We start from the raw sequence: 23,387 nt of genomic DNA on the forward strand, positions 1-23,387 counted from the left end.
ATGCACCCTGGCAATGGATGATCCTTGCGCCTCTGTACATCATGCCATGACGCCTTCGCTGAACTGAACTGACCGGAGGGGACGAGGCTGATGTGAGAATGAGCAAACCCAGCAAACACCGTTCGTTGAAATGACCATCAATTGGCCTTCCTCCATCCCTCCATCCCCATGATAAACACCGTGAAACTCCCTCGACTGGACTGAACGACTCATACGTCCGGCTCAGTCATTTCGGAATCCAATCTGTCGCCCCTGGACTTGCCCTTGACATGTTCCGTGTCGTCATCTTCGTCATCTTCGTAATTTTCTTCGTCCTCTGAATCGTTGTTCAAGTCCTGATCTGATTCGCTTCCATTGGCGGCATCGTCATCAAAATCATCGAAGTCAATGTCCTCGCCTTCACTATCGTTCCAGAAATCGTCGTCGATCTTGTCAATAACGGGCTTGGTGGATTCGTGCGTGGGCAGAATGAAACCTTCAGGGATATCTTTCTTGGATGCTTCAACATCCTGTCTAACTCTGGCCTTGTATGCTTCCTTATCATCTCTAAGCATGACGCTGGCGTCGACATTGGCGGGAGAGGATATCTCGGCATCATCAAGGAGAGACAGAATGGAGATCAGGACAGATTCGACACGTTGTGCCGGGGACCAACGCTCGCCTGCACTCTCACCGGACATCATATCCTCACCCGGAGCATGTAGAATTGATATGCACAGGCGGCCGTCGGCATAGATATTTGGATGCCATAACGGCTTAGTGAAGCGGAAGTCTGCAACATATCAGCTCAGCGGTATATCTCCGGATGCCGATCTACTTACCCGGAGGCTTGTATGGGTAGTCCTTGGGGAAGTTCATTTGAGCTTTGAAGTAGCCACCATAGTAAAGCGAATCGGGGTTGAGGACCATTAACGCTAACTTCCAGTGGTAGATGTTCTCCTCGTCAATCTGATCTGCGTAAGTCTTGCTTCCTAGAATGGCTGGTGAAGGCGGCATGACTTACGTCGATCTGAACCCATTTCTCTTTGGCCAGAGCCTTGTACTCCTTCATAAGGACAGCCTGCGACATACTGCGATAACCGGGGTCGGATGAGGACAGGTGGAAGGCTGACGCGAGAGGCAAGCGGTGGCGGAGGTGAAGCTGGACCGGAAATGCAGTACAGGTGGAGGGATAGCCTGTTGTGATGGTTGGGTAGGTTCAAGGTTGCAGGGTAGTGAATGAACAGCGATGTTATTTTTCTCGAAACACCGTCTTTCCGCAACGTCCTTCCAGTGTACAACAACGACGCTATTGAGCGGACATGATTCACAGGATCGGTGTTGGTTATGGAGAAGGCGACTCTGGCAGGGTGAGCGCAGGCAGTAGCACAAGGCAACTCAGGAGGTGGTAGTCGAGATCCAGAATTGAGGCAAGGAAGATCAGGAACGATCTCAGATGTCAGAATAAAGGGTCAACGTGTTTTATCGTAGGAGAAGAGTCTGGATTACATGTTCTGATGTAGGGACAGCGGGCGGTGACAGATGAGTAGGAGAGCGAAGCCGGCAAGGATCGAGGACTCACTACGGAGTTACTTCCAGAGACAACCTTAGATAGTGGTGGAGGCCTCTAGGCCTGCTAAGCCCTAGTGGCTGATACATAATTGCGTGACTTTGACACAGTTCGGGGCAACTCGAGGGCTCAGGAGCCCAACGAGGACCTAGCAGTCCCCAAAGAGGCGCAAATGACGCACCTGGGGGGTTGGGACTTAATTATACCTAGCAGGTGCCAAGGCACCTAGACCAGGTCATGTACCTAGTAGGTACAGTATGGCGTATCGCTCCTGTACTGTACTGTAATATGCCGAAGTCCTACTTCCTGAAGAGTTCTGATGCGCAGGGACTTGGCAGTGTATGAGCTGTACTGTACTGTACGTGCCAGTAGCAGGGCAGGACGCCTGTCAGTCAAACTTGTCAGTGCCTGGCGTGCCCGCAACTTGACTCCAGAAAATCCACTAATAACGTACTGTACAAAACAACCCGCAGTTGAGATCTCCTCTGCTCTACTTACACTTGCTGGCGAACCTTTCTTGAGCTCGCGTCTTTCATCTGGTGTATGCTTGCTGCAGTTAATCGTCCTCGATATGAGCGCAGCAGGCACCTCCGTATCGACTGAAGTGTGGTGATTGATTGTTCAGTTCTGTAGACATGTTCGGCCATTGCAAAAGTCCCATATGGCGGATCGACGACCTGAGTCGTTGCTTCGAAGCAGAGTATGTCTCAGTCATGTCATACACACAAGATTGCTTGCTGATCACTGCAAATAGTTATCTCCAGACTCTGTTTCCCCTGATAGCATGCGTTACGTCGGCGCTGCTTCTGATTTCCCAGATCGTGCGCAGAATATCGAAACAACGGCATCATCGGACTCATGTACACAGCCTGTTACTGGATATCAGCGACGACGAAGATTATTCCACGGACGAAGACGATGATAGTCTTGCAAGGCTGACCCTACAAAAGACCTTCAGTCATGGCGATAATTCGATGAAGGATGTGGACAAACCTACCGGCGAGGTTTTCCTTGTCACGGCCGAGTTTTTGCTGCTATTGGGACAGTTGGTTGTCAACATCATCGCCGTTGTCTATAGTGCAGCAGGAAAGCGCCATGCGTCGATAGCGGAAATTTTCGTGTCAGCATATCTCACCGCCCTTGCGGGGGCGCGTTTACTTGCATCAACGACGACATGGGAATACCCGGTGAAAGATCTTTGGAACCACAGTGCAGCCCTCTATCTCACTCAGTGGCTACTCCTGGTTTGGGTCTTTCGATCGGCACTCATTCATCCCCTCAGCCATCTTTCGCAGCTATTGACAATATCCTCATTCGCTATCACGAGTACTTTAGTTGTGATTACTTTGTGCTCTCGACGAGGAAATAAGGGAGTTATACTAGAGTACGAAGGCGATATCGAGCCATCCCGTGAGCCGCTAGCTAGCGTTCTGTCCTTGCTTACCTTCAACTGGGTAGACCCAATTGTTTGGAAGGGATTCAAAAAGCCACTGGAACTATCCGATGTTTGGAATGTCACACCCTCTGACAAGGCAGAGCTCGTGCTGGCGCACTTCCGACAAATTCAAAAGACGCACTCGCTTGCTGTCCGGCTTCTTCTCCATTTCAAATCCGAGCTTCTCATCCAAGGCGCATGGTGTATGCTCGCCAGCGTGTTCATGTTTCTCCCGACTTTGCTTCTGAAAGCCGTACTGGAATACCTGGAGAACACCGATAAGATTCCTGTAACCGCAGCGTGGCTATATGTTATACTCCTCTTTGCCACTGGAGTGGTGCAGGCGATTGGCGACGGGCAAGCTCTCTGGATCGGGCGGAAAATCTCGATTCAGTTGAGGGCTATCATCGTGGGTGAGATTTATTCTAAGACTCTGCGTCGAAAAGCAGCGGCAGGCATAGATGCGGACAATGGAAAGGAGAAAGCCAAAGATAAGCAGGCGTTCTGGGCAAAAGTCAAATCGACCTGGAAGACTATGAGGGGCCGGCATCAGAGCGAAGGCATGGCGAGCTCTAGCCCTAAGAAGGCCAGCACTCCCCAGGCCAACAATGGCACAATCATCAATCTTATGTCTGTCGACTCCTTCAAAGTTGCCGATGTGTGCGCATATCTGCACTTCCTCTGGGCTGCGGTTCCTGTTCAACTGATTATGGCCGTGAGTTTACTGTACATGGTCCTGGGGTTCAGCTCCTTTGCAGGGATTGTGCTGATGATCCTCATCCTCCCGCTGAATCTCTACATTGCGAAATCATTTCAACTCGCACAGAAACGGATCATGGCGGCGACCGATGCCCGGATTCATGTGACTAATGAAGTTCTCCAGAACATCAGAATCATTAAATACTTTGCCTGGGAACAACGGTTTCAGAACAATGTCAATGAGAAGAGGAAGATCGAGTTATCCGCACTTTGGCGGAAATACATTCTATGGGCATCTGCTGCAACTATCTGGAGTGGTGTCCCGATCATCATCACATTCACTTCATTCTTTCTCTACACGAAAATTGAGAGGCGGCCTCTCGTGCCCTCAGTCGCGTTTCCCGCATTGTCAATGTTTTCCTTGCTACGTGTGCCTTTGGATCAGCTTGCAGACATGGTGGCTCATGTGCAAGAGTCCAAAGTGTCGGTTGATCGGGTGGAACGATTTCTTGATGAGGAAGAAACGGAGAAATATATCCAACTACGTCAGAGCAGGCGGTTCAGTGTCCCATGCACTCGTATTGCACTTGATAATGCTACGTTGACATGGGGAGCAAGCGGCCCAGATGCTGTGGAAGCATTTCGTCTTATTGACATCAATATTGATTTTGAAATTGGTCGGCTCAGCGTCATTGCTGGCCCGACTGGATCCGGGAAGACGTCCCTGCTTATGGCTCTGCTTGGAGAAATGCAATTGCTCAGTGGAAATGTCCACATTCCTGGTGGCGTTGCGCGACAAGAGCTGCGGCCTGACCCAGCTACAGGCCTGACCGACAGCGTGGCTTACTGCGCCCAGCAAGCCTGGTTGGTGAATGCAACTATCAAGGAGAACATCTTGTTTGCCAGCCCTTACGACGAAGACCGCTATCTTGAAGTTATCTCGGTTTGTGCTCTTGAACGTGATCTGGAAATCCTTGATGCAGGCGAGCAGACGCTGGTTGGAGAGAAAGGTATAACTCTCTCTGGAGGCCAGAAACAGAGAATATCTCTCGCAAGGGCCATATACTCCAATTCCAAACACCTGCTCCTTGACGATTGCCTGAGCGCGGTTGATGCGCATACCGCGAAGCACATTTTCGAGCAAGCACTTACTGGGGACTTGATGTCACACCGGACCTGCATTCTAGTTTCACACAACGTTGCACTCACAGTCCCGCTTGCGGATCGAGTGGTTGTTCTAGAGAATGGCAAGATAGTTGCCCAAGGGACGCCACAGCAGATTGTTGAAGGCGGTGTGCTCGGAGATGAGCTGTTGAAGTCACGACCGGTATCGAGAGCAAATTCTCAACCACCTTCACGAGTGCCTTCAAATCTGGAAGAAGAAACTTCTAAACTATCCGATGGGAACGGTCATTTGCCCGCTGGTTCAAATGGGAGAGGTTCCAATAAAGGCAAGCCGAGGGCTAACAAGCCTGAAAAACAATTCATTGACCATCGACTCGAAGCCAAAGCCACAGGGAGCGTGAAACTGTCGACAATCAAGATGTATCTCCAGGCTATGGGGCCCTGGCACTATTGGATTGTGGCTGCCTTTGGTTTCATAGCCACGCAGGTGGGCTCCGTTGCAACCAACCTATGGATTCGAGAATGGGCCAACGCCTACCACCTCCAGGGCACGCATACAGCTCATGCAGCAATACATGCTTTCCACCAAGCCAAGGGAGTAGCTTCAGCATCGATCTTCGGAGGTTCATACGTTCAAATGCCAGAAACTGCGGTTGTGAGCCAGGCCTGGATTACGAAGACAATCTCGAAGGTTGATGCAGGGTACTACCTAGGAGTATATGCGATCATTGGCGCCGTGTACGTCTTCATTTGTTTCTCAAGGGAGATCATACTCTTCTGGGGCTCCCAGCGGGCTTCTTGGTACATCCACGAGAAACTGCTGACCAGCATTCTTCGGGCGAAATTCCGCTTCTTCGATTCGACACCCCTTGGACAGCTGACGAATCGATTCTCCAAGGACATTCAAGCTCTCGACCAGGAGGTAGCTCCGGTGGCGATTGGCCTGCTTCACAGCGCCGCATCTGTTCTCACAATCGTCATCCTGATCTCAGTGATCACGCCGGGTTTCCTGATCCCGGGTTTCTTCATCACCATCCTGTACGTCTTGACCGGCTGGCTGTATATTCGATCATCCCGAGACTTGAAAAGAATCGAAGCAGTCCAGCGGAGTCCTCTTTTTCAGCATTTTGGCGAGACGCTGACTGGAGTGGTGACCATTCGGGCGTACGGGGACGAGTCGCGATTCATTCAGGAAAGTAATGTGCGAGTAAATACGCACAATCGTCCATACATCTACTTGTGGGCGACTAACAGATGGCTCGCATTCCGGATCGACATGGCTGGAGCTCTGGTGTCATTTTTCTCTGCCATGTTCCTGATCGTCAATGCAGGTCGAATCGACCCAGGAGCGGCTGGTTTGGCCCTGTCATATGCCATTACATTTACTCAGAATGTTCTTTGGCTCGTTCGACTCTATGCCGCCAACGAACAGAACATGAATGCTGTTGAACGGTTACAAGAGTATATCGATGTCGAACAAGAGGCGCCAGCTCATTTGCCGGATACGAAACCGCCGGCAAACTGGCCGAGCCACGGGGCTGTGGAGTTTGTCGGGTACAGCACAAGGTACCGTCCTGATCTGGAACCGGTGCTCAAGCATGTGTCTTTCCGCATTGAGCCTGGCCACAAGGTCGGGATTGTCGGCCGAACCGGAGCGGGCAAAAGCTCACTTGCACTGGCTCTGTTCCGAGGTCTCGAAGCCGAAGAGGGTAAAATCTTGATTGATAATGTGGATATTGGACTTGTTGGACTCCAAGATCTACGTGAGGCCATCACCATTGTCCCTCAAGATCCAACACTCTTCACCGGCACATTGAGAAGTAACTTGGATCCTTTTGAACTGTTTACCGATGAGGAAGTCTTTACCGCACTTCGCCGGGTGCAGCTGATACCAGGCGCACATGGAAGTCCAAATCAGTCGGGACAGGCCACACCATCGGAGGCCGCTGGTAGATCGCCTACTCTGCACGAGGCCTCGAATTCCGATAGTCATGGGTCTATCCCAGCGAACGGAACGGTGAAATCGGACTCGACGCTGGTCGGCCCCGCGAGCAGCAGCAAAGACAACCGAAATATCTTTCGAGATCTCTCATCGCCCATCGCAGAATCTGGCTCCAACTTGTCTCAGGGTCAGCGACAACTTCTGTGTCTGGCAAGGGCCTTGTTGAAAGCCCCGAAGGTGCTGGTCATGGACGAAGCAACGGCTTCCATTGATTACGCCACAGACTCCAAGATCCAAGACACTCTACGAGAGCTAAACAACAATACGATTCTGACCATTGCGCATCGCCTGCAAACGATCATTGACTACGACCGAGTATTGGTACTTGACAAGGGCGAAGTGGTGGAATATGCTGACCCTTTCACGTTGATTCAACAAGAAGGTCATTTCAGGTCAATGTGCCAGACAAGCGGCGATTTCGACTCGCTGTATGAACTGGCGAGAAAAGCGTGGCAGGAGAAGAGATTGATCGACGACTCATGCTGAAGGTCAAGAACGAAACAAGAAGAAAAGGAAGGGATTGGCAAAATTGACTTCTTTTCCATCTCGACGTTGTTCAGCGAAGGCGGGGCGTTTGGTTTTGTTGCTTAAAGGAGAGGAGTTGTATTGATTGGTGTCCTTGTACACGTACTACAGGGGGACAGGTATGGTTAGTCCGTCTATAATGTTGCACATATGTACAAGGGCTGGGAGGTTGGCGCCATAGCCATCGATAGAAGGCCAATAGCATAGAGACTGGTGGCTTAGGGCCTCGTTGGTTTTGACCAAAGCATTCACTTGCTGCCCAAGCTGTACATATACATCTGTTGATACACATACTGCACCTATCTTAAAAGGCCTGAGCCAGATCCCTGTCTGCACCCTTCTCTCTAGGGTCCCTACAACACAATTTGGGTGCCTCCGTGGAGGATATTCTTGTGTGTTGTACTATTGTGTTGGTTCAAGCTTGTTCCGAAGGCCTATTTCTCTCCTTGACGCGATGAGAAGACTCGCAAGCCATCAAACAAACACCACTAGGCTCTAATTATGCGAGACTTGTGCCGGTCCAGAATCACCTCTTTCTTAGCGGAGGAGGTACAGCTTTTTTTTCCCCACAAGGAAACCCCCTTGGCTCTAGGCAACAAGAACACACACAGTTGGGGACATGCGTACTGCTTACTCACTCTTATACTGAGGTTATTCGGTGTGCTACGCATGATAGCACTCAGGCGTCGGACTCGGATATCTCATTCGAATCGAATCGTAACAAATACGTGAATTTAGAGAATTGAAGTGGCATGGCTCATGGCGCCTGAACGTCCTCTCATGCCGTTTTCTGTACACTCTTTTCTCTCTGCTGTTGCGCGTCTTGTAAACTGGCGTGGTCGTTTTATATGTACATGAAAGACCGCTTCTGCCCCCAGCCTGTCCAGCGTCTGCGTCTTTTGGACTGGCAGCCATACAGAGAAGCGGACCAACTACTCCGTACAGATTGATCGTGCTGTCGCCTCAGGCTCTATACGATCGGGCCATTCTCCTCTTGGCAGCCGGGGGTGAATCTGGGCCTCCGTCCGGGTTGGTGACTGCCCCTGCGAACCCCAGCAGGCTGTTCCAGGTGTCGGCGGTAGTCTTGTCCCGGGTGCCCAGGGCCTGGATCTGAGACTGAGCATCTCGGCAAAGGGATTTTGCTGCGTCGTTGGCCTCACACACGTTGGTCAATTGGTCGCAGATTCGGTTGGTAATGATGTCTGAAAAAAGGTTGGTATTAGTATAGTACTTGGGAAACGTGTAGCAGTCAAGTTGGACATTTATCCCACACAGCCGGGTGAAGAATACGTACTTGGATTGAGGGCCTCTTGTTGCCCTTGAGCGCAGAGTGGGTCTATGGGTAGGAAGGTGAACTCGGTGGGAGGTCGGCCCCCTAATCCACCTTCGAACTTCATGGTCGGCACACACAGACCAAAGTCCGCTCCGGCGACGGTTGAAGTGTCCGTGGCGTTGCCAGTCGAGGTAGCACTTGTTGACGTGGCAGCGGCAGCGGCAGCGGTAGTAGTCGAGGCTAAAGCTAATGGTCATCAATGGCATGTTCGCAGTGAACACAAAATGATTGCACTCACCTGCCGAGGTTGCAGCACCACAATCACTAACCGTAACTGTGACAGTCTCGGTGAGAATACTGGCTCCATTGCCAGCAGAATCAGCGCTCGTTGTCGTGGCCGCGGCAACCGAAGAAGTCGTAGTGTCGATGACAGCGACAGCGGTGGTGAGAGCTAAAGCAACTTGTCGTCAGCGTCGTGCTCGCCGTGGGCACAAACCGTCGCACTCACCTGACGAGGTTGCGCTACCGCAATCAATAACAGCACTAGTAGTTGCGCTCCCAGCGGCAACACTGGTTGAAGCCGCACCTGAAGCTCCGCTGCCAGCTGGTGCTGCCCCCGCATTGCCAGACGCGTCCTGACTTGTGAAGTTCGTGAAGCCGTTTTCGGCTAGCAGATCCGCAACGCTCTTGCCGGTGGCGTCCAAAGGTGTCTTCACCGTCTGAGCAGACAAGGCGTTGGCAATGTCGGAACCAACGACAGCTGGGTCGATCAGCGGGGTGATACCACGAAGGATGTCCGTGGTCGGCAAAGTCGGGTCGCTGCAAATGGTGGGAATTGACTGGACGAAGGGATTGAAGTTCTTCTCGGCAGCCACAATGCCGATGGCAGCAGCAACCGCATCTGCCCCGGTTCCAAGCTCGGCAATGATTTGGTCACCGCGCTTGAGCTTGTCACAGGCATTAGTCGCAGCCAGCAAATCGCTGACAGCGGCGCCGGCAATGGTTTGCGCCACGCCAGGAGAACCGCCTTGGACAGCAGCGATGGCTGGTATTGGAACTTGCTCCTGGCCAAACCTGGCATTGGCCACGGCAATCACCGCTGCCAGCATGGCTGTCGTCCTCTTCACGAACATATTGGCCGATGACTTTGTGCTGGAAAATTCAAGTAAAGACTGTAGGGCGAGTGTGAGATTGGCCAAAAGAGAGACTAACTCGCAACGATGGAAATGAATGGACCGACCAGCGGTGTAAACAGCAGAAAGCGAAAGACAACCGTGAAGAGAAGATAGAGAGATAGGTATGAGTCTGAAGGGTCACTTTCCTTTCTTATATTCAAGTTTATGTCTAGGGTCGCTGCTGTAACTTCTCAGACGGCCGTCAACACTCCTGGGTCAATAACAGAGATCCAATATCAGGTGCATGATCTATCCTGAAGGCGAATCTGTCTGGGAGTAGTTGATACAATCCTCTCAAAGGGCGCACCGAAATAGTGCCGGCGCCGATAACCGGGGTAATGAGTAGCAATGGACATGGTAATGGCGTCATTTAATTCCCGGCGAAGGATGCTGTGAGGTGTCAGGCTATCATTCAACCCACAAAGGATAGCTGATGGATTGTTTGGAAAGGCAAAAGACCCAAGTGGTCGTTTAGAAAGTGACGAGATGAGGCAGACGTTGTATGGACTCTGGTTTCACGTGGAAAGCCAGGAGCACCCCTGTCAAGGGGCCGAAACAGCCTAGAAGATATCGACCCAGCCTCGGTAGTTTCCGAGCGAGACAGCCAAGCGCGACCCCACAGAGATGAAGCTGTGATCTTGAGTGCAAGCTGAGATGATGTTAATCGAGACCCTCGTGGCCCTATCGCTGGCTGTGCTTTTTGTTTCCAGGATTCGGCGAGGCGCCGGACCATACTCGAAAGGGGAAGGGGAACCTGGCGTTGGAGGGATTAATCTGTGCTCACAGGATACCACGCCGGTGGGTTTGAGACGTGACGTTAGAGCGGAGCGAAGGCTCATGCATCTCAATGTTTGGAGACTGCGCTGACACAATCATAATATCCTTTGCAGCTGTTGGAAAACGCCTGAACAGGCCAGGCGGTATCAGCATCACCACAGTGGCCAAGCTGGCTGTACAGGATACAATGAGACCAGCAACTCCTCCTGCACAGGGGTTGTGCCGACCTCAAGGCTCGAGGGCCCTGACGTGTCACTGTCAGAGAGAGAGAGAGATCGAGACAAAGAGAGAGATATACGGAGGAGAGGTGTTTGAAGTCGTTCGTGGATGTCACGTGCAGTAGGTCACGTGGCAGAATGCCAAGGCTACGTCATTCCGTCGCGTCGCAATTCGACGCAATTCACCTGCGAGGCTCGAGTGAAAGTCTCGCAGCCTGAAGGCATTTTCAACACGTCGCCCATTCGCAGCTAATGGCATCCCTCGTCCCTGCAGTCGCGTAACCTGTTTCAATATCCCCGTTCACTCTCAAGCCAGCCGATATGACGGACTGGAGCAAACTCAAGGTCGTGGAACTCAAGGAGGAGTGCAAGGCGCGTGGAATTCCTCTGACAGGCCTCAAATTGAAGCAACAATATGTCGATAAACTAGAAGAGCATGAAGCAGAGAATGCAGGCGGGGATGGATCTGAACATGAAATCAACGCTACTGAGTCGGCGAGCGCTGAAGAAGCAATTGAGACACAACCGAATGGCGAAGACGCGGAGCCTCACGACGAGGCCATACCCCCGTTGAATGAGACGGAGCAAGAGCCTCAGAAGGCAGAAGGGGTTGAGCACGAGAGGCCACAAGAATTGCGAGAGGAAGATAGCCACGCCGAAGACGTGCTTGAGGGTTCCGAGCAGAAGGCTGAGGCAGAACAGCAGCCTTCAGCTGATCCTGCGAATCAAAAGGGATCCGACAGCGTTGACGAGCCGTTTGATACAACCAAACAGGAAACAGTGAGAGACACTGAGCAGAGTGCGCAACCAGACGTGGATCAAGATGAGCCGGTTGAGAAAGAATCAGCGCCTGTTCCTGGAGATACCAGTCCTGGCCCAACGCCTACGCTACAACCAACCCCAATGCCACCCAGTCAAGCTTCGTCTGATTCTACCCTATCAAACGACCAGGCAGACGATGAAAGAAGACGGAGGAAAAGAAGTGCAACACCAGTCCCATCTTCCGAAGAAGTCGCGCGTAAGAAGGCTCGCTTGAGTACAGGTGGAGAGAGCCTGACTATCGAACAACTGTCTGCCCTGGACCAGATGAAGTCAGCGACGGAGGCTGCAAAAGCGACTCGTGGAGAGACCACAAACGGAGCCATTACTGAGGTTATTGTTGACAAGTCGGAGGCTGATGTGACTATGACCACCGAGGCCCCAGGAGAGCTTCAGGATAATAGGCCTGAGAAGCCCAGAGACACAGAGATACCGTCAGCCTCACCGCGCAGGTCCCAAAGCCCTTCAGAAGAACGGTACATTGCTCCTGCCATCCATCCGGCAACATCAGCTCTCTACATCCGGAATTTCAAGCGACCACTGCACATCCCTTCGCTCCGCAGCCTCATTGCATCAGTGGCGAGATCACAGTCGTCTTCTGAGGATTCAGATCCTATCACCCTGTTCTACCTTGACAGCATTCGCACCCATGCCTTCGTCTCATTCACCTCTGTCGCTGGAGCATCCCGAGTCCGCTCCGCGATGCACGATGTCCGCTATCCCAACGAAAGCATGCGCGAGCCTCTTTTCGTCGACTACGTGCCCAACGACAAGGTTCAATCGTGGATCGACCAAGAAACAGGCGGTACGTTCGGAGGTCGAGGCGGGAGCGGCCGGCGATTTGAGGTCAGATACGAAGAACGCGATGACGGAGTTGAAGCCATCTTCCAAGAAGTCGACGGAAACAGACCTCAACTTCCATTGCAGCCCAGCCGGAGCTCCCGTATGTCAATCGACAGACCCGGACCCGAATCACTTCCTGCAGCAGTTCATCCGGACCGGGCAGCATTTGTTCCTAGGGAGAGTGACCGAGACCGAGATCAAGATCGAGACCGCAACCAAGTCCGTCAACCCCCCGCCGCGCCCAAGAATGCCGAGTCGACCGGTAGAGGCTTCAAGGCACTGGATGAGCTGTTCAAGTTCACGACCGCAAAGCCCAAACTGTACTACAAGCCCGTCCCCGAGTCCGTTGCGGCTGACAGGATCGAGCTATTCCGCAGTCTCCGTGTCGGATATGGTGATATGGGTCGCAGCGGCGACGAAGGCATGAAAAGATACACCTTTGAGCAGTATAAAGGAAGGGATGAATGGGTTGGCAAAGGGCCCGAATTTGGTTTCGGAAAGCGCGGGCAAGATCGTCTGGCGGGTGTACGTGGAAGAGGCGGTTACAGAGGCAGGGGTGATTCATGGCGCGGAGGCGCCGCGAGATAATGTCTGCCGACTTCGAATGAACAGCCGTGCCTCGCGATGCGCGTGATGGGATTCGGCTTCGTGGGTTGCTCCAGCTTTGGCCGTGGAATGCGTGTACGAACATAAGGAAACTAGCTATTATATTGAATGTGTATTACAAGAAAGTATGTCTCTAGACCTCCAGGTCGCCCTGTAGTAGATTTGAGTGTTACTCTTTATAACAGTGGTTGATCCAGGCATGTTTTTTCTGCATATTGTGCTGTTGCTGTCTATGCTCTCCTCAACACCTCCCTGAATCACAAGCAGATCGCTAGCCCTCCCGTGGTCATCACATAAATCTATTCCTTCAGGCGCTTGCCCGTCTTATCTGCGTCCTTATAGGGTGCGATTGATCATCCCGAGTCCCGCCGCAATATAGGCCTGGCGTTCCGACACGTTGGTAGCGGGACGGCCACTGCTGGAGCCTCGCTGTCCAACGTGTCGTCAGGACATTGGTCCTTGGGGGGTTACCGTCGAAATCTGTCCTAGGGCTCGTCGAGAGTTGTGGAGCCCCCTTCTACCAGTCGTCACCCCAGCCATCCTCCTTCGTCTTTTTCGGAGGATTTGCGAGGGGTGCCTTCTTCATTGCACTGGTGCCAATGCTGCTGCTAGACTTGGGGGGTTCTGAAGGCACGCCAAAGCTGTCCCAGAAGTCCTTTCGCTCGGGCTCCGCCTTTCGCGAGGCTGCCACGGCGCTGGCCCTCTCGTCCTGGCCCTCAATGAACTTGTTGAACGACTCGGCGGCCCCTTTTGCACCGCTCTGGATGCCCGAGCCTGCTACAAGGGCAGCGTTGCGGGCTTGTGCCGCAAGGTCTGATGAGGCAAGCTGGAATCCCAGGCGGTTAGCACTTTTGTGTGACAAGACAAAACCCCAGCAGAAACAAGAAACATACGTTTTTCGCCGTAGGTTGGATGTAAGTCTCGCTTACTATCTTGGCCTGCTTGCCGACTGCAGCGCTGAACCAGCCAAAGCCCTTTGTCAGCGCACCCACGGGGTCCTTCGTAAACTCATCCGCACTAGGTATTCCACTCTGGGACTGTTGCGGCTCCGGGGGCGCGCTGCCGAATCCGCTGAATTTTCCACCTTGGCTGGGAGGCAGGTGGTCGGGCCTCGAGGCATTCGCCTCACCCATCCTGGAGAAATAGGCCTCGTTCTGCGACTTTTGCTCTGCTGTAATCCTGCTCTTGGCCGACGCAGGAGAGGCTGTTCGACTACCAGGGCCACTGGCAAGACTGTTGTTCCTCACGCCCGCGGCCGGGGTCGCTGATCGACTAGCCTGCTTCTGCAGCACGGCCTCTCTGTCCTTGAGGAAGGCGGCCTTGTCAAATTCTCTATCTTCCACCTGGGCACTGAGACGCTCTTTCCACTCCTCACCGATCTCACTGTCGTAGCGTTCTTTGATCGTGGCCTCGTCGAAGGGGATAGCTGCACTTTTGTTGTAGAAGTCCTGCCACGCCTTGTTCCCGCCGTATTGCATTCGGAGGATCTCGTTCTGTTTGAAGGCGTCCATGGAGACGGACCGGACGAAGGAGACGTGGACGCCCAAGCCACGGTGGATGCCGGCGCATTGGAGGCAGATGAAGGTCGAGAACTTAGGAGAGGCCTGTAATATTGACAGAATCAGAGCGATGGTCTCAAGGCATACGGTGTATCTTTCCTGAGGTTACAGGGTAAAAAAACGCACCCATTGCGGTGACGGGGCACCGCAGTCGCAGCACCTGTCGTTCCCCGCGCCCTCCTTCTTACCAAGTTGCGCAAGCTATACACCTCAGTCAGTCGGAGTCGATGGAGAATAGACGGTATGTAGGGGGGGTCACCTTGCTCCTTGTCTCCGGGTCCACTTCCCACATGGCCTTGGAAGCCATCTTGACGGTATTGGTATGAGACTCTTTAGATGTTCGATGTTCGATGGTGAGGGGCCCGAAAAAAGGGAGGTGGCGTGCTCAGTCTTCCCCAGGGGTCATGCCAGCGGGCGCATGCTGGCAGGATCTCGAGTCTTTAGAAGGAGGAAAACAAATAACAAACGTGGTGGAGGAGTAGAAGGTATTGGGGGGATTTTATGGAGTTGAATGTTATTCGTGGCTCCGCGTAAATAGACTACGGCGTATGTTGTCGAGCGTCGACCACTGGAGTCAACCCCTGGCCTAGGTCCTCGAGTGACACACGACACTTCTTTTATACAAATCCACCTCGCAATTCTTGGACGAGGGCCTTCTCCCGTTGCCCCGTGATTTTCTCAAACCGGTCTACACTCATCACGAATGTTCCTCTCCCTCCTGTCATACTCCGTAGATGCTTCAGATACCCGACCATTTCTTTCAAGGGTACCCGTGCTTTGACCGTTCTCTCAAAGTTTACCCTGTGATGGCTTTCCCCTGAGCGAGATGACCCAGACTCGAACGGGTCTTTAGGAGCATATATCTTGCTCACGTCGATTCTTTTGGAACTGTCCGCTGACATGCCATGTTCATCCCCATGGTCCCCGAGGGAAATGATCTGACCACCACGACTGGAGGAGATGTCCTGAATCACGTTCCCCAGACTTGCCTCATCGACGCTGATATCCACGTTCATCACCGGCTCCATCAAAGTGCTTGGCCCGTTCTTGGTGGCATCTTTAAACGCGGCAATCGTGGCAAGCCTGGCGGCAGCTGTGAGAGACGAGTACGTTGTCTCGGAGCCAAAGATATGCTGTTCTGGGCGTAGGGTGAGCGTGACCTTGGTGTTCCGCATCGGATACGAGTAAGACGGACCGCGACTCAAGGCTGCAAGTGCACCGTTCAGATAGGCTGTTTGTATCTCTGGCACTGTCAAATTAGGGGGCAAGGCGACGTCGTCCGCCCCTAAAGGTCGTCCTTTTTCATCCAGTGTGGGTGTTTCAATGATCACAAGATTTCCATCTTGCTCGTAACTGAACACACCTTCGGGCTCTGTCAAGGTAGCATCGCCAACATCCGGCAGTGGTTCCACCAGCGCTGTACATCCTGCTTTCCCTTTTGTGGCGGCACGATCCCCCTCAAGCACTCTTGTGATCGAGGTCGACGCTTCAGGTAAGGTCTCACGATAGCCGATAGCAATCTTTCCCATTCGTGCTTTGGCTTTGAGCTCATTGACAAGTCTGTCCGCGGCGATTTCAAGATGAAGTTCGCCCATCCCACTGATCAGAGTCTGACCCGTATCCTCGTCCTGGGACACTTGCAGGCTGGGGTCTTCTCGGAGCAGTAACGCTAGCTTTTCGTGCATATCCTTCTCCTCTCTCAGGCTGTTGGGTTCGAGGGCCGCGAAAAACACAGGAGGAGGCACTTTGATGGGCCTCAACTGTAACTTATTAAGTGGCTCTGGAGGAGTAGGTCTGTTCCCAGAGTAAGAGATGAGAGTGTCTCCCGTCCGGGCGTACTTGGAACCCGCAATGACCCCGATCTCGCCAGCTTGCAAGGCCTGGACAGGAACCGATTGGTCTGCGTACATTCGTAGCAGTGTGGTCGCGCGCTCCGAGTTCTGAAGGGTGGTGTTATATAAAAGAGCATTGCGGTCTATCGAGCCTGAATACACTCGGATGTAGACTAGAACACCCTTCCGTGGATCGTGGACTACCTTGAAGGCCAGCGCGCAGCCTTGCAGAGTATTACCGATCGCCACCGGGGCGGTTGCTTGCCCTTTCTTCTTAGAGTTTGCTGCATTGCCGTCGTCACGTCGGATAACCAATTCGCCGTGAATCAATTGTGACAGTCCCCCTGAGGTAGATCCGATACTGATATCCGGATCGGGTCGCTCAACGGGACTTGGTAAGAGATTGGTAACGGCATCCAACAGTGGCTGGACCCCAATGTTGCGGAAACTGGCGCCGGCAAAGACGGGGATGATTGTGCTACCGGGAGCCAGAAGACACCGTCTCAGACTGTCCAGCAGCTGAGCAGGGGTAATGTTCAGATGGTCCTCCTCTGCTTCGAAGAATGCTTCCACCAATTCATCATCGTGCTCGCTCAGAAGCTCAACCAAAGCGGCTCTGGCCCGGCGCAGTTCTTGGGCCAATTCTGGATGCTCCTCGTCGAGACGGGAAAGACGGTAGCGACGGATCTCTTTTCCATCTCCATCATTTTCATACAAAAGTCCTTCTAGGTTGATGACATCGCCAACCCCTGTAAAACGACCTTTCCCACCCTCAAACCACGGGATTTGACAAACGGCGGGCCAACCACCTAGGCGTGAGCCAATTTCACGAACAGTTCGTCCAAAGGCAGCGCCATCACGATCCAGCTTGTTGATGTACACTATCCGGGGAATATTCCACTCGGCAGCCTGGGCCCACACCTGCTCAGTCTGTGCCTCAACTCCTGCGACTCCGTCGAGAATGCAAACGGCGCCATCCAGAATCCGGAGTGACCGTCGGACCTCAAACGTAAAATCGGCATGGCCAGGGGTGTCTATCAGGTTGATGGTATGAGAACATTGTGACAGAGGTTGAGTGTCCGGGAACTTCCCAACCAAGTCTTTGGGGTTTGAGGATGACCCGGCTAGTGATGGAGGCCATTCGAATGTGATTGCTGCAGACTGAATGGTAATTCCTCTGGCTCGCTCAGCGGGTAGGAAGTCGGTGACGGTTGAACCTTCATCAACATCGCCTATCCGTCGTGTATGGCCGCTGTAGTAGAGCATGCGTTCAGTAGTGGTTGTCTTGCCAGCATCGATATGAGCTATGATGCCAATATTCCTCGTTCTTGATCCATCCAGGTCCTTGAACGCAGCCGTTGCGACCGTACCAGCGGAGCGCTGGCAGGACGAGCAGAACTTCCGAAGGTATGCATGATACGGCGGCAAAGGCCTGGACTGAGCCGATATCAAACGGACTATAGGAGTGGAGAGTGAAAACGCCCGGCCATAAACGACTACCATTCCCTCAGAACACCGTACTCTGAATCAAGCATGCAAGGTGGCGAAGGCCTTGATAGGTATAAGTCCGAAATCAAAGCACAAATGCGAACTGAAATGAAATGAGTGACTGAGTCAGGAACTGTAGCTGATAGTAGAGAGAATATGGAATGCCAAAAATGCCTTACCTTGGGTCTTTTCTGGCTGCGGAAAATGCCGGATATCTGACACCGAGATATATGTCCACCACGCAGTCTCGGTACGTGCTACGCTCAGTGATTTACGTGTCTGACACGGCTTATTTTTGGCCACTCCCAGTACGGAGGAGTACTCCTTCCGACCACTGCCAAGGCTGGCGAATCGTCTCCGTCTCCGCCGCTTGAAGGCTGGTGCAGTAGTGCTACGCCGACCAGTTGAACCTCCAACCCATACCTACATACGTAGCCAACAGAGCTTCCTTTCCAGATACCGCCGAATAGCCCACAGCGCGTTGCTTCCTAGTATCGTTGGAAACGATCTAATTGTCGCCGCCACGTCCTTCGATCACCACCTTCCTAGAAGCACGGCAGGCATGTGCGGTCTCCACGCATAAGCGACCTATCCCACCGCGCCCTTCATTCACGTCGCCGAAGCCTACCTTGCCATAATGGACTACTCTGTGGTTTCAAGCGACGCCGATGCCCTTCATGGGGCTTCCCCCTGGGGCTCTTCTTCACCGCGAATAGATCGAGGTTTTCCTACGCCGGCGGCCGGGTCACCAGACTCACCCGCTCCAGTCCGGGGACATTCTTACAATCAGTCGCAAGATAGTATCCCAGGAACTCCTTATCTCTCCCAACCTGCCGATTCCGAGCCGGCGCAGGCAACGGATGCTCCACAAACCCAACAAGGCCCTGAGTCACCCGAGGAGTCGCAGTCTGTCCAAAACACCCAACAGGATACCCAGGCACCTGCAGCTGGTCAACCTCCACACCGGCCAGGCGCGGCCAGGTATCATAACACGAAACAGCAGAGGCCTGTACCGCAGTACAAGCTGCAACCCAAAGTAACCGCCTTGGAGAGGACAGGCCGCAAAGACCCGGTCATTAGGTTTGATATCTATGTACGCTGAGTCTCCTATACCTTTACTCAACACCCGTATTGATGGCCATGGCAGACAAATCTCCCTAAGTTCCGAACCACTCAATTCCGAGACGTCCGTCGAACGCATTCCGAGTTCGTCAAGCTTGCGGATCATCTGATCTCATCTAACCCAGAAGCACTTGTTCCTGCTGTTCCTCCCAGCATCACGTCCGCTGGCGCAGGGACCGATGAAGATGAAGCCAGGGTCAAGGCATCCATACAGAGATGGTTAAACGTTGTCTGCAGCAACGACGTTCTTATGCGTGATGAAGAGATGGTCTTCTTCGTGGAGAGCGATTTTGGGTACTCGCCGGTGGTGAGAATGAAGCAACCTGCTACAGGCGTGAGACGGAAAGTATTGAAGCAGTTCGCGCCCCCTCCGGATGATACGCCTGAGCTGCAGCAAGCTCGACCAATAGTCAAGATGTTCTATCTGGGCACGTTGGACACTAGCCAGAAGCTGGAAAAGCTCGTCAAGGCCAGAAGAGGTACGTACTTGATTATATTTGTCATGTACAGTACTAATCCTCAACAGCACTTGGTCTCGGAGAGTCTTCCCTAGGTGAGAAATTAGGACAAATGCATGTCCAAGAGACGCACCCGGGTCTAGCTACAGCCTACCGCAAACTCGGACGGATTATTCAGACGTGTGGTGATTATCATGCGGCGCAGGGAACTGCTGAAGCTACCACGCTAGGCGACGCTCTTGCTTACCACTCCTCTGATGCATTCATCGTGAAAGAGACTTTGACGAATAGACACATCTTGCTGCGAGAACTGCTGCAAACCGAGGCATCGCGGCGCAGTAAAGAGAATGCAGTTCAGCGATTGAAGAGCAGCTCGAATGTTCGTCGGGATAAGGTTGATGAAGCAATCTCTGCGCTTGACGAAGCTGTCAGTCAGGAGAACTATCTACGGGCCAAGACGCAGCGTGTAACCGCGAACCTATTGCTTGAGAAGCGTAGGTGGTTTGAGCGCACCTCAAACGAGTTCCTGTTCTCCCTGCGGGAATATGTTCTACGCCAGATCGAGGCTGAACGCCGAACACTGGCAACACTGGAGTCAGTCCGGCCAGATGTCCGTGCCATTGACGCATCGGGCGGATTAAGCAGACTCGGGCGAGAAAATCATCCTACAATCCGTAGAGTCAGTCTGGCAAGCAGCCAGAGCTCTAAAGGTGACGCCTGGAGCGGGGTTCCAAGGAGCAGGGATTCTTTGACTCGCAGCATGAGTGGGAGCTTTGGGGCAGGTGGTATCCCTGAGGTGGATGACAAAGGTACCGACGGAGACGGGCCCCTGCGTGGTCGACCGCGAAGTGCAACGGGGAGCGCAAGTTTAGAGCGGGTGCAAGAGGATGAAGGTGATGACCGTGTCGATGCTAGGAACGCGGCGAGTCGGTTGGCCCAAAGCACGTTCTAGAGTCTTGACACACTTAAATGCAAAAGACAAGCGGAGAGTTGGTGGGATAGATTTACATTACTGAGGTTTCTATCCAAGCCCACTGTATAGCCGTCCTGGGATGTAGCCTCTTCAGCTACCTACTAAGTAGTCAGTGTGGGTATCAATGAGAATGGAGCTGTCAACGGCAACTCCAACTCCATTTTGTGCTGACGCCTGCTGCTGTGCGGTCCATGTCGTTTTCGTTGTCAATCGTACATCACTAATAGCCCATGAGTATTATGGCTCTGTCCTCCTCTCCAGACGTGTGAAAGGGGAGAGGGAGAGAGAAATAGAGAACAAGCCAGGCCAAGTCATTTGTGTCCATTACACCGTACATTTTGCGCATCCAATGCCTCGTTCCATGCGCCTTTCTTGCTTTGATTTGCCCCGCTTTGCAGGAGACGGAGGTCTCCATTTGTTCTGTTCTGTCGTGGTGATTGCACCGGATTCCACTTCGGAACCATACCATGGCCCCTGGAACGAAGGTCGGTCCTCATTGTCGCAAGGCAGATACTAGATGGGTGGCACCAAGGTGGGATAGGTTCCGGTGGCGCCAAACTGCACCGCTCAAAAAGTCGGGCCAAGACTCCTCAACACGCTCTTCAGCTTCTCGCCTTCATTGCCGTCGCCGAGCGAACTGAAGTCGTTGCTGAGCCGGGCGTCCGGGCTGGCCTGTGGCATTGCCGCAAGGTCCAAGGCGGCATGAGTGCCAATGTTGTTGACGAGGCTGCTGTTGCTGGGTTTGTTGTTGGCAAGATCTGTCGACCCGTCACTGACCGTTCTCTGAGACTGCTGCACACCCTCGACAGGGCTAGGTCGCCGGCTGCCGATGGCGCCCCAGGGGCTTTGACTGAGACTTGGGCCGAAGCTAGTAGTAGGGGAGCGCATTGACATGGCGTTGCTACTGGTATTGGTGAACTGCAGCTTCTTGACCGTGGCCTGCAGAACCTCTCGCTCGAACAGCAGATTGCCGCGATCGCTGGACATGGCCTCAATTCGGGACTGGAGCTGGAGCTTCTCCTTCTGCAGAGACTCGATGGTGTCGACGAGAGCACGCTTCTCGCGCTGCGTCTCCTGGACCAAACTGCGGAGAAAGTCGTTGTCTGTTTGGAGTTGTCGTGTGGCTTGTGCCTGGCCCTGCCCAATCTCCAGCGGCGAAGGCGTGCTAGACCGGCTGCACTCGACCGCCTGAGGTGTCTCTGGGTGAGAGCTTGGGTCGACATTTGTACAGACGGCGTTATTGTGTGCCTCATAAGCCTGAACCGGGGCATTGGCAAGCGACGACAGCGAAGCCGAAGAGCGGTTGGCAATTGCGAGTTTGTTCAGGGCACGTTCGAGCGATTTGCCGGCTTTGGCTGGCTCACCGGGAACCACCTGCCGTGGCGCAAGGGTGTAATGGCCGGTGTCGTGGTGGGCGTAGAGACAGTCTTCCTCCGAAAAGCGGCATTCTCCTTTCTCCCACCACCAGAAGCATGTGAGATGTTTGACGGAGCGGCGATTGGCGTTCGGGTTCAGAGGGTTGAAATTGGTCTCGTGGGCGCGGCCGTGGGCACGAGGCAACGGTGAAGTGGCGCGAGAGTGAGGTCGAGTGCGAGCTTGGAGTTGGTGGCCGCAGTCAGGCTGTGAGTCTTCTTCCAGAGTGCGAACAATGATCGGGACAGATGAGGATCGCGACTCGCCTCGCTTCCGGCTCTCGTGCTCGGTGCGACGGGAGCGACGGGACGGTGTCTGTTGCATCATCGGGCTGGAGTTTGAGGCTTCTTCTGACGCCGAGTTCGGATATGCTGGAAATGACTGCTGGAGCGGGCTGTGGACGATGGGATTGCTGCTGTGGCGAGCGCCAGAGGTGTTCCAAGCTTGAGGTTGAGGTTGAGAACGAAGTCTTGACAAGGCCATGCTCGATGAGGAGCGGAAGTGTCTGGGTTCGGTGGGAGCCAGGAGCGGCGCTTTGGACGGAATCTCTGACATTGTGGGCAGCATCCGATGGAATGATGCACCGCTTGGGCAAAGTTGATGTACGGGATGGTGGCAATGGCCAATTCAAAGAGGGAGGGATGGGCAGATGTAGGTAGAGACGGTGAAGGAAGTAGGACACAAGAATGCAGGTGAAAGAGGGTGAGGCAGAAAGAGTCAATTCACTCAATGGGCAGAATGGCAGTGTTCAAAAAAGTCCAGGTTGGTTTCACTGGCAGTCAGTCTTGTTTGCTCAGCCTCGTCTTTCTTTGCGATTGACTTTGCATTTGTCTTTTGTCATTCTCATTCCCTCCACCACTTCGAGGACGAGTAGCTCCTCTTGTCCAACATTACAACTTGGGCCGAAGTCTTTGGCGCCGCCACTGAGCCAGCTCCTTCTCGAATCCCGGACCGAACCCGTCCCATCGTTCTGCCCCGTCGTCTGGCAGAACAACCCATGGTGCTTTTTCCTTCAAGAAGATATGGGCTCCTATCCGAGGCAGAGCGGTGCCGGGCTCGATCGTCCCCAGTGTCACATAGGTGATGTCTTCGACGTAGTACCGCATCGACACGCTCGAGCCACACACCTTGCAGTATCCGCGGTCGGCGAAGTCACTGCGTGCCCAGAGGTCAGGTTGATGAATCCACTGAAGCTCAGAGGTTGGGAAGCCTGCAAACGCCAGGAACGGACCGCCCGCCTTTTGGCAAGTGCCGCAGTGGCAGGCAGTGACGGTACGAGGTTGGGATTGGGTCTGATATTGGACACGCCCGCAAGCGCAGCTGCCTTTGATCATGATGGAATTGGCTTGATGCTAGGTGCGCCGATGCCAGTGCTTAATATTACATGTGGAGGAATCAACGTTTCGGAGTTGCGGTCGGAGAGCTGAGAATACTACGGAGAAATACTCCATACCGTCATCATGTTTTGCCAAGGACGTCAACAACTGCTTCCGAGG

General features: G+C 53.3%; 9 protein-coding genes across 9 annotated transcripts; 3 read left to right on the forward strand and 6 right to left on the reverse strand.

The window, feature by feature from the left end:
* Window positions 1–209: 209 nt before the first annotated feature.
* Window positions 210–1,069, reverse strand: A1O3_01269 (ubiquitin-conjugating enzyme E2 R; the record flags this gene model as incomplete). The annotated part of the gene is made up of 3 exons (XM_007731417.1): window positions 210–772; window positions 822–948; window positions 1,004–1,069. 3 exons carry the CDS (start codon window positions 1,067–1,069, stop codon window positions 210–212), a joined length of 756 nt encoding a protein of 251 aa, XP_007729607.1.
* Window positions 1,070–2,184: 1,115 nt separating this feature from the next.
* On the forward strand, window positions 2,185–7,296 carry A1O3_01270 (ATPase; the record flags this gene model as incomplete). The annotated part of the gene is made up of 2 exons (XM_007731418.1): window positions 2,185–2,249; window positions 2,304–7,296. The coding sequence occupies 2 exons, from the start codon at window positions 2,185–2,187 to the stop codon at window positions 7,294–7,296; spliced, it is 5,058 nt and encodes a 1,685-aa protein (XP_007729608.1).
* A 1,002-nt stretch (window positions 7,297–8,298) lies between these two features.
* On the reverse strand, window positions 8,299–9,741 carry A1O3_01271 (uncharacterized protein; the record flags this gene model as incomplete). Its single annotated transcript, XM_007731419.1, has 4 exons — window positions 8,299–8,537; window positions 8,630–8,854; window positions 8,907–9,059; window positions 9,117–9,741. 4 exons carry the CDS (start codon window positions 9,739–9,741, stop codon window positions 8,299–8,301), a joined length of 1,242 nt encoding a protein of 413 aa, XP_007729609.1.
* Window positions 9,742–11,099: 1,358 nt separating this feature from the next.
* A1O3_01272 (uncharacterized protein) lies at window positions 11,100–13,028 on the forward strand (the record flags this gene model as incomplete). Its single annotated transcript, XM_007731420.1, has 1 exon — window positions 11,100–13,028. One exon carries the CDS (start codon window positions 11,100–11,102, stop codon window positions 13,026–13,028), a length of 1,929 nt encoding a protein of 642 aa, XP_007729610.1.
* A 535-nt stretch (window positions 13,029–13,563) lies between these two features.
* Window positions 13,564–14,912, reverse strand: A1O3_01273 (uncharacterized protein; the record flags this gene model as incomplete). The annotated part of the gene is made up of 4 exons (XM_007731421.1): window positions 13,564–13,872; window positions 13,940–14,650; window positions 14,732–14,806; window positions 14,865–14,912. The coding sequence occupies 4 exons, from the start codon at window positions 14,910–14,912 to the stop codon at window positions 13,564–13,566; spliced, it is 1,143 nt and encodes a 380-aa protein (XP_007729611.1).
* A 310-nt stretch (window positions 14,913–15,222) lies between these two features.
* Window positions 15,223–17,703, reverse strand: A1O3_01274 (ribosome-releasing factor 2, mitochondrial; the record flags this gene model as incomplete). The annotated part of the gene is made up of 1 exon (XM_007731422.1): window positions 15,223–17,703. The coding sequence occupies one exon, from the start codon at window positions 17,701–17,703 to the stop codon at window positions 15,223–15,225; it is 2,481 nt and encodes an 826-aa protein (XP_007729612.1).
* Window positions 17,704–18,562: 859 nt separating this feature from the next.
* A1O3_01275 (uncharacterized protein) lies at window positions 18,563–20,457 on the forward strand (the record flags this gene model as incomplete). The annotated part of the gene is made up of 3 exons (XM_007731423.1): window positions 18,563–19,018; window positions 19,073–19,526; window positions 19,574–20,457. The coding sequence occupies 3 exons, from the start codon at window positions 18,563–18,565 to the stop codon at window positions 20,455–20,457; spliced, it is 1,794 nt and encodes a 597-aa protein (XP_007729613.1).
* Window positions 20,458–21,045: 588 nt separating this feature from the next.
* Window positions 21,046–22,446, reverse strand: A1O3_01276 (uncharacterized protein; the record flags this gene model as incomplete). Its single annotated transcript, XM_007731424.1, has 1 exon — window positions 21,046–22,446. One exon carries the CDS (start codon window positions 22,444–22,446, stop codon window positions 21,046–21,048), a length of 1,401 nt encoding a protein of 466 aa, XP_007729614.1.
* Window positions 22,447–22,781: 335 nt separating this feature from the next.
* A1O3_01277 (uncharacterized protein) lies at window positions 22,782–23,225 on the reverse strand (the record flags this gene model as incomplete). The annotated part of the gene is made up of 1 exon (XM_007731425.1): window positions 22,782–23,225. The coding sequence occupies one exon, from the start codon at window positions 23,223–23,225 to the stop codon at window positions 22,782–22,784; it is 444 nt and encodes a 147-aa protein (XP_007729615.1).
* Window positions 23,226–23,387: the final 162 nt, after the last annotated feature.

Source organism: Capronia epimyces, assembly GCF_000585565.1.
Source record: "Capronia epimyces CBS 606.96 chromosome Unknown aczIQ-supercont1.1, whole genome shotgun sequence".
Taxonomy (NCBI): domain Eukaryota; kingdom Fungi; phylum Ascomycota; class Eurotiomycetes; order Chaetothyriales; family Herpotrichiellaceae; genus Capronia; species Capronia epimyces.